The 9,662-nt window shown below is 42.3% G+C and overlaps 1 protein-coding gene across 1 annotated transcript; it reads right to left on the reverse strand.

The window, feature by feature from the left end:
• Window positions 1-5,285: 5,285 nt before the first annotated feature.
• Window positions 5,286-9,261, reverse strand: crx (cone-rod homeobox). Its single transcript, XM_061703063.1, has 3 exons — window positions 8,884-9,261; window positions 7,603-7,754; window positions 5,286-6,568 (listed from the first exon to the last, which is right to left on the reverse strand). The coding sequence occupies exons 1-3, from the start codon at window positions 8,978-8,980 to the stop codon at window positions 5,930-5,932; spliced, it is 888 nt and encodes a 295-aa protein (XP_061559047.1). The 5' UTR covers window positions 8,981-9,261; the 3' UTR covers window positions 5,286-5,929.
• Window positions 9,262-9,662: the final 401 nt, after the last annotated feature.

Consider the following 9,662-nt stretch of genomic DNA (forward strand, 5'->3'; position numbering starts at 1 on the left):
GCAATGATGCCCCCTAGCGGATGTCATCTGACTCGCTTTGAGGCAATGCAAAAATCGTAAATAATTTACGCTTATAATTGCCATGGGGGGGGGGGGCGTGAATAAGCGAGGGTTCAGGAAAAAGACGACATAAGCGGGTGGTTCCTAAAAGAATCCGCGAATAATGAACTGCAAATTTGCACTACTCATACGTGGGTGTTTATTTGATTACAGGCCTTTTTGTGTCCTTGATGTAAAATTGTAAGAAAAAAATAGATTGTTTTCAATCACCAGCAGTGGACGTGCCTAGTGTTGGCTAAAATTCCATGTTAATATTAGTATATTCTGACATTTTTTGAGCGGTTTTATGGTGGTATTTTACAGTTTTCACCCTGTCCCTAGCCCAGGGTTTGGTGATATGAAGCTCTATCTTTCTACTATAAAATGGTGTAACTTTTACCATAAATTCCTTAAAATATAATAGAATTAATGATTTTTCATCATATATACAAAACATTTCAAATTATGTCTTTTATTCTTACTAAAATATTCCTTAAAGATACCGCCACATTGACCATTTTCAGATCAATAAAGTTGATTCAAAATCTGATTCTTTAATTCCCTATGTCATTTTGTCTTGTCACTCAAGCACATGCTAGGGCAGAGAGAAGTCAGACATTTTTATAACTGGAAGAGTAAGTTTTTTCCCCTCATTTGTACCCTTAAGTCACATAATATTTTTATTGCATGTCATTACCAAACGACTTGTAGTGTTAATATGTTTGAAGATGTTCCTGTACAAACTTGATAATCATATAAAAATGTTGTACAGGACTAGCTAGCTAAAATAATTAAAAAAATTAAACTAACTCTACCAGTTAGCTAAAAAAAAACGTTGAAACTTTCATTACCATCACGTGTCATCATATAGTGCAGTGTGGTGTTGATGACAGAAACGAAAATCAAAAGTGCCCGAAATCAAATAAACACCCATATAGTGTGTATATAAACAATTTCCTCTTGAAGACGTCAAAATAATTGGTAACATTTTTTAAATTTTTTTTTGCGATGAGATAAGTGCTGCTTTTTGAAAAGCCGATTCAATATTGAGATCTCTGGGGTATGAATGAATGCCACACTTATATCATATTTAAAAAAAAAGCCTCAAATTAAAATGCGTAACTCCAGAAAATAGGTATACAATATCTTATTTAGCATAATTTTACAAATGTGTAGCACAATGTACATTTCTTTTGCGAGATTTAATACGCGTAACATATTGTTGATTGGCCGAGAGAAATCACATGGAGTTAGCAAAAGGGCCAATTGTGACGAACTTCAAAATGACGTGTTGCGGTTAGTTTGAATATTGTTCCACATGGGGAAATACCAGCAGGGGGCAGTGTAAACTCAATTTAGATATGCGAAAAGGAGCAGGGAGATGTTTGCCTTGTCTAGAAATCCCGCTCCCCCTGCATTTAATAGAATAGGAATACAAATAAACAAAATGCTTATGCAACTGAAATATCCTAACCTTTGTTTGAGGTTGATGAGACAGGATAGGTCCTAATTAATACGAAAAAAAAATTATATAAGATACTTTGCTTTATGTTTCTCATATGTTATAGCTTGTCTCCGATAGACTGCAATGCAGAGGTGGAAGTAAGTCACATATGTGCAAGTCACAAGCAAGTCTCAAGTCATAAACTTCAAGTCTCAAGCGAGTCCCAAATCACTGCGGGGGGGGGTTTACAAAAAAAAAATCAAGCAAGTCAAGTTGAGTCGCCACAAAATTTCAAGCAAGTCGCAAGTCAAGTCATACCATCTTGCTCCAGTCGCAACATATATTGGAGTGGTAATACAATATTTTTTCACATTTTCCCCACCATAAATTATAACACTAAAAATAATATTCCCACCCTATAAAAGTTAAAAGAACAACTGAGATTATGTCAATTTATTGCACTGAATAGTTTTAAAGTTGTGTTTCAAATTCCATTTGAACTTTATTTCTAAACAAACTGTGCCATGTACCTTTTGGTGACAGCCTTGTAACTCCAACAGTTGTTAAGAAAACACAATTAAGCAAAAAGCCAAGACTGTTTTCTGTTGGTCAAATATAATTACATTTGTACTGAAGGGGCTAAAGGAAAATGAAAGAGATTCATAGTTAACGGAATAATACATGACATAAAAATGTTGCCATCCTTCAAAAAAAAAAAGTAATGTGAACAAAGAATCTGCATTCCTCCTGTGTCCTCAACTTTAATTAAATCACTCAGTTGGGTTTGTCAATTTATTTAGAAGCAATGACTCGGGACAATTGACAATTGTCATTAGATTAAAGGTTACGTTTCATATGTTGTGGTCTCAATTTTAGTGCAGACAGCTTTATCACAGAGCCAACACAACAAATGACATTTTGATGGTGACACTTCAACAAACACATTCGTTCGTTTTCCGAACCGCTTATCCTCACGAGGGTCCTACCCCAGCTAACTTCGGGCGAGAGGCGGGGTACACCCTGAACTGGTCGCCAGCCAATTGCAGGAAGCAGCAGCAGAGCAGTGACCAGTCCAAACCTCGCCCTCCCAAGAAGAAAGTGCAGGAGCAGTGCAGGAGTCCAGCGCCCCCGATCCCGTTCCAGTCAGGCACCGGTCTGGTCCAGCGCTCCAGTAAAACAGGGAAACACCGCCGTGTCCAGATGAATTTGTGTCATGTTTGTGTGATAAGAAAAGTGCATCATTATTCAAATAAGCATAATCAAGCATATCAATCAGTAGGCCTGCGAGTTCCGACACCAGATATCGGTATCGGGCCGATAGCGACTTTATTTCAAAGTATCGGGTATTCGTGAAGGCTGCCAATACAAACCATCGATACTTAAAGCAAAAAAAAAAAAAAAAAAAAAAAAGATGACTTTGAGTAAATCATCCTCACCAGTAGGCGGGGTATGATTAAAGAAATGTACACTAAATTGACATGAATGGATAACTCCAAAGAGATGTTGGATTTAATCTTCACATGAATAATAAAATCTGATTCTATATGTTGCTTATTTTCATGATGATTTGCTGCTACTACTGTCAATAATCACCTGTAATTGTGTTAATTCAATTTTCAGGTATCAAACGTACTAGTGGCATCGTTGTTGTACATTACTCGTACTGGTCTCGGTCTGGGGGGAAAAAAGTGGTATCGAACATCTTAAACCGTTTATAAATTACTGTGGCGAAAGACGCTAGCCTCTTGTTTTTTTGCAACATATTTGTGCAAACACACACAAATGCATCGTCCTGCTCTGCACCGTGTCCCTCCCCCATTACATCTGCTCCTCCCCAGGATTACAGTACAAGTGTGTGTATATGTGTGTGTGTGTCTTTGGTGGGGGTGATACAGTACAAATGTAATATGCCCTCTCTAAGAGGTTAACCAATCAGGGTGCACAGATGCAGGGATTAACCAATCACACCAAACAGGGAGGGAGGGCGGAAGAGATTACAGTGTGCGCAGAGTGGGATTAGGTCAGTGTGGAGTGCAAAAAAAAAAAAAAAAAAAAAAAGTGCTTTGAAGTGCTGGCCGTCTTCTCATCTTGCAAATCATCGTGAAAATATCGTCACACCACATACAAAGCAACAAATAGAATCTGATTTTATTATACATATGACGATTACATCCAACATCTCTTTGGTGTTATCCATTCATGTCAATTTAGTGTACATTTCTTTAATCCTCTCGCCCGAAGATAGCTGGGATAGGCTCCAGCATACCCGTGACCCTATAATGAGGATAAGCGGTGCAGAAAATAGACGGATGGATGGATGCATTTCTTTAATCAACAATGAATTAATAACTCCTTCACACATCTATACAATAAAATGAAATACAAATCAATGAAGATTTTGAAACATGGCAAATTTAATGCATTAAAGGTCATGGAATATCTACAACTGTAGGATTGGATTGCTGGCATTTGCAACATAACGGCCCAGACATGTAAGAGATGTTGTTGGATATATTCGATGCTTGCGTGGCAGTAATCAGGTCATGTTGGGATTACGAAATTGTCAGAGGAGGAGTGTGGCATGGGATGAAAGAAGAGGGACCACTGAGATTCGTAGTGATATGTGGAAATGTTCGAGCCTCTTTGTAAAAAGGAATTTTGCTTTGTGGATGTGCGTGAATCAAACTGTTATAGAAGCAGTGGCGTGCAAAGTGTGTGTGTGTGTGTGTGTGTGTGTTTGTGTTGGGGGCATCCTAACAAGTCTTTTTGGGCAGCCCACACCCACCCCTCCTCCCATGCAAACAAAAAAGGACACACAAATAAGGAACAAAAAGAAAGATGAACAAGAAGGAGGAAGGGAAAAAGAAAGAGAGCTGTTAGAAAGAAAGAGAGGAGGTGACAAGAGATGGGTGAGAGACAGAAAGAGGAGGATAGGGCAATAATCCCAACTAATTCACTTAGGGCACAGCTGAAGGGAGGCTAAGAGGATTGGGACACTTCCAGAAGCAGATCAACTAAAATAACCAAGACGAACCAAGGAAATGACGAACATGACGCTTTGGGCCTGACCGGAACATGATCACTCAGTGATGTGTTCTTACTGACTTCTAGCTAACTGTGACAAACTATCTCAAAGACTCTGGGAAAAAAAAGATTATCAGTGCACAACAGTGGACAGAACAGACCACTTTAATATGACACGCGACTAAAAACAAGGTCCTAATTTTCATCCGTCAAACTGAATTGGACGATGACACTAAACGCAAACACTGTAGAACTGAACACAAATGCTCGAGAATATATAGATACGAACAAATTACATAGAATGAAAGAAAGAAATCAAAATAAATTGAAAGTCAAGACGTTTGCAGCTCTGCTTACCTAGCGAGTAGTCGTGTAGCGTACAATAGGCTGCCGAGTCGGTCATGTTAATAAAGAAGGGAGCTCTCAGTGTTTTTTTTTCCCCATGTGTAGGTCTTTTTCCTCAAAAGATTTTAAGGTTCGTTTGCATATAATTTGATCAATAATGGAAAATACATGGCCCACTGAATTTGCTTTTGAAAGTCAATTAATTTTACTGATACAAGTATTTGAATTATTGGCAGTTGTTATACACCAAAACTTTAAAAAAAAAAAAAAAGTGTTTTTAAGGGAGGGGGGGGGGGGGAGGAATATTTTTCAAAGCTTTAATGCTGAAACGGCTTTCCAAAATAAAGTTTCATGATTTCAACCTGTTTTCATTTTGGAAAACAAGCTGAAAAGTGGCTTTTCCATAAAAACTACCACAAATGCCTCTTAAGTGTTTTCAGTTCTTTTTTTTTTTTTTTTTTTTTTTTTTTTCCTTTTCCAAACAGTCTTTACCGTTAATGCCACCGGCCAGAGTCTTATTATGTTTTTCCAACACACCCGAGGGATCTGTGAGCTGAAGTGCAAGGATTACGTTGCCATTTTTCATTCATACAATAGCCGACAGCAAAATAAACGGTGTTGTTTCTGAAATATGAATAAATATTTATGAATTTGTAAGTGTCCGCACTGTTGCATGTCTACCGTTATTACGATTGTATAAAAACAAGCGTGAAATGGGTTTAATGAGTAGTTAGGATCATATTTGAAAATAAGTGGGTCTGTTTCAGCAAGAGAGACAATTACCCATATAAAACCAAGACGGCATGAAAACTGGCTAAACTAGATTTTTTTTTTTTTTTTTTACCTGTCTTTACCATTATTGATCAAATGATATGAAAATGAGCCTTAAAAGCTTTTTGATCTGTTGGTTATAATATGTTTGTAGTCTGGCAGTAACAAGAACATCACTGCTGTCCAAATATATTGCGGGGAAAAGCTTCTCGACAACGCTTGCCTGAAAGTGAAATTAAACTCATACAAAAGAACATCAGCAGCACGCTTCACACTAACAAACTGGACGCTGCCCTGTAACGCTTTCTAGAGGACCTGGAACTTCCAGGAGTTTTGGTCCTTATGGTCCAGGCAGTCCATTGTAGTGAATCCTAGTTTCCAGGCCTGCTGGTCCTTGTAGTCCAGGCAGTCCACTGAGGTGAAGCCCAGAGAGGAGGCGGTACTGTAGCCCTGTGAAGACAGCGAGGCGGGCGATTGGCTTAGGGAGCCCCCCATGGAGGGCACGGTGATGGGGCTGAGAGCGCCCCCGGTGCCCGATAGCTGCGAGTGCATGGGGGACAGGTATGCGCTGCAGTCCAAGCCTGTGAAGTAGGAGGTGGTGCTGGCGTAGCCTTGGGCGTAGGCTGACGGCTGGCCGTAGCTCATCGGGTACGGTGAGGGCCGCTGCATGCAGGGAGCTGTGGAGGAGGCCAGGGGGTCGGGGAGGGGGGAGATGGCCGGGCTCCAGATGGAGACGGCGGCGTTTCCGGTACCGGAGCTCTGGAGCAAACCGACGCCCGACTGGGCTGACGAGGGGCTGAACGAGCCGGAAGGGTTTGGGACGGGATCGGGGGCGCTGGGCTCCTGCACTGGGGAGGCCTTCTTCTTGGGGGGGCGTGGTTTGGACTGCCCACTGCTCTGCTGCTGCTGCTGACGGCACTTGGCACGTCGGTTCTTGAACCACACCTGGACACAGACAACAAGAAGTTTCATCAAAGAAAAACTCAGTTTGGCTTCCCATGGGCCCTGAGCGCTTCCGGGGTACGCAAGTCCACTATTGAGCCCTTTTTTACCCTTTAGGGCCACCGCTCTTCAAGAGTGTAATGCAAAAGTCAGCCAATACTAGTCACCAATTTTTCCTGCGCCGTTGCTCAAATGTCAAGCCACAGAGACCCCATACCCTCATGACCAGGCACATGCGCAGAGATTTCAGAAATTAAGGGTACCCACGGAAAAATCTTCTTTCAAAAAATATATATTTCGGCAGATGTGTTCATGGCGAAGTTTTATTGTTTTAGCCCCCCTAAAACAGAGCGTCAGCCCCCCCTCAACAAATATTGGTCGCCATCGACGATTACCTTTGTGGGCAAACAAATTTTCCATCAGCACCCTCTGTCGACAACCATTTCCTGGGGGGGCTGAGCCACCCCAAATGTCAAAACCTAGCGACAAGCCCGCGAGAGGGCGAAGGGAGAGCCGAAGAGCAACTCAAAACTCCATCCATCCATTTTGGATAGCACTTAGCCAGTTCACGGTTGCAAGGACTCGGGAGCCTATTCCAGCTGACTTCAGGGCAGAAGTTGGACTAATCCGCTTTGGTGATGTCCCTCGAAACCCAAACACATTTGGCTGCCAGCCCCGGGTGGGTGCCCGGGGCCACCGCCCCCTCCGCCCACCTCTTTGCGTGCCTCTGGTTGCCAACTAATCACAGTGCACACGGACAAGCATTCACACTCACATTTCCATCAACCGCCGTTTAGATGTACTTTTGTTTGGCGTTGTCTTATTTCCCCATTTCCCCCGTTCCCGTCTTATCTGCTCGCTCGGTTTTCGTCTCCACCTGTTCCCGTCAGCCCTGTTCTTTGTGTCTACCAATCAGCTCTCGTTCAGTTGTTTGTTTGTGTTTCTTTGTTACTTTGATTCCTATTTAGAGGGGACTTTTGTTAGTTTAGTATTTGGACTTTCCTATGAACCTTGTCTTTTGTTGTTATTGTTGTTACCTGCACACGTGACTCTGGAAGGTTGATTTTGAGGGCCACTTCCTCCCTCATGAAGATGTCCGGGTAGCGGGTTTTCGAGAAGAGGGCCTCTAGGATGTCCAGTTGCGTTCTCGTGAAGGTGGTCCGCTCCCTTCGCTGCTTCCTGGGTGTGGCTGCAGATAAGAAGGGAGGGGAGGGTCTCAGCACACAGATGCGCTTCTTGAAGGTTGTGTGACGTCATCGTCGTGCGTGTGTTTGTTTGTTTTAATTTTTTTTGTGTGCCCATTGTTTTCCTGAAGCAGATCGGCGTGACAACAAATAGACAGACAGTTGGGGATCTCCTCCAGTGATCTTGACTTTGCTGCGGGGGAGCGTGACGCGAGTATTTACTCATTATACTGAAATATTCCAGTCCGCGGTGTTTCAGTTTCAACCACCCCCCGCCCACCATCTACCCCCCCCCCCCCCCCCACCACCCCCCACCCCACGAGAGGGAGAAACAAAACTTTTTACTCGCTCGACTTGAGTTTGCGCAGTCAAACGCCTCGAGAGTATTTGTTTCAGAACGAGTTTCAGAACATTTAACGGAATGTCCGCTTCTGGGGGGGGACGGACTGCAGGGGAAACTTGTGCAAAAATAGAAATAGCTTGAATGTTGGTCTCTATCTCGAAATGACAAAAAAAAAACAAAAACATCTAAAATATCTGCACTGCCTCTCCTCACCATCCCAGCTGAATCTGAGCCAGAGGCAATATTGTCATTATTTATTATGATATATTTTTTAATACAATTTAATGGACTGGCTATATATTTGAACCGTAACAATCGCGTTTGATGATGAAACACGCATGCGGCGGGTAATATTATCCCGTGAGCCTACGTTAAGTGACGTCATTTTCGCCTAAAATAGTTTAACAGTTTTTAATCATGTGCAACCTTAAGTGAATTCAAATTACTTTATTATTATTATTATTTTCAAAAACAGAAGTAACGGGACGGATAAAATATAAATAAATAAAATAATGCAACTTGTCAGTCCGCTTGTTTCGCACAATAGCTGTTTTCTTAGTTCTAAATAATAATAATAATAATAAAACAGTAATTTGATACAACATGAAGTAAAAAATATATATATATATTAATACTTATCACGTTTCTTAGCAATGAAATATTTATATTTAGCTAATCAGTAAAGCGCGAGGCAAAAGTTACGTCCACGTACACGAGGGTGGAAATGAAGTACACAAGCACAATTCAAATGAAAGAAAAACATGTTTTTGGTTTTGTTCTGTTTTACTTACACGGATAAGCGACAGTCGTGTGCAGCACGTCCATCCCCGGGCCGGGCAAATTTAAGCCATTCATGGTGTAATGGGGTTGTTTTATGTAGGACATCATCTTGACTTGCAGCCTCTTCGATCGCTCGCTCGCAACGCAACAATTGTCACTAACTCCCCCCCGTGGCTCCAAATTTTAAAGGGTGGCGGTGGGGCGGGGTGGGGTGGGGGGGGGGGAACACTTTTCTTTTTAATGGTCAATCTGGAGTCAGATGGCGCTCACGCGAGTTGTTCTTGTTTTCTTCCCCCACCGCCCCCGCGTCGTCGCGCAGGTGTAGCGGCCCCACGTTCGCCTGCACGACTCGTCGACGGGACGCTCGAGTGTCGTTCTGCCCCGCGCACGCTGCTAATTAGACGCCGCAACTGGCCTCTCGCTAGCCCCGCCCACCGCACGCGCACGCGCAACAAGTGAGACGGGGGGGGGGGGGACCAACTTCCATTTATTGATGGGAATATTCCCACCAGTAATGTATGGCGCAGTAAAAAGAAGGAACGCTTGGAATATTTGGAGCACCGAACAATGAAAACTAAACTGATTCTACATACTCTGGACAAAGTTAAAACATTGAATGGGTATCTTTTGGCAGAGGTGCATAGCAAAAACTATATATATTGTACATCAGGTAGGTGCAAAGACATTTTTTTTGGGGGGGGGGCAGGTGTTCAAGCCCAAATAAAAATGGGCACCTCTCACCAAAAATTATTCATGCGATTAATTAAAAAAAAAGAACATGTCGTATGTT

This window comes from Phycodurus eques, chromosome 17 (assembly GCF_024500275.1).
Source record: "Phycodurus eques isolate BA_2022a chromosome 17, UOR_Pequ_1.1, whole genome shotgun sequence".
In the NCBI taxonomy this organism is placed as follows: Eukaryota; Metazoa; Chordata; class Actinopteri; order Syngnathiformes; family Syngnathidae; genus Phycodurus; species Phycodurus eques.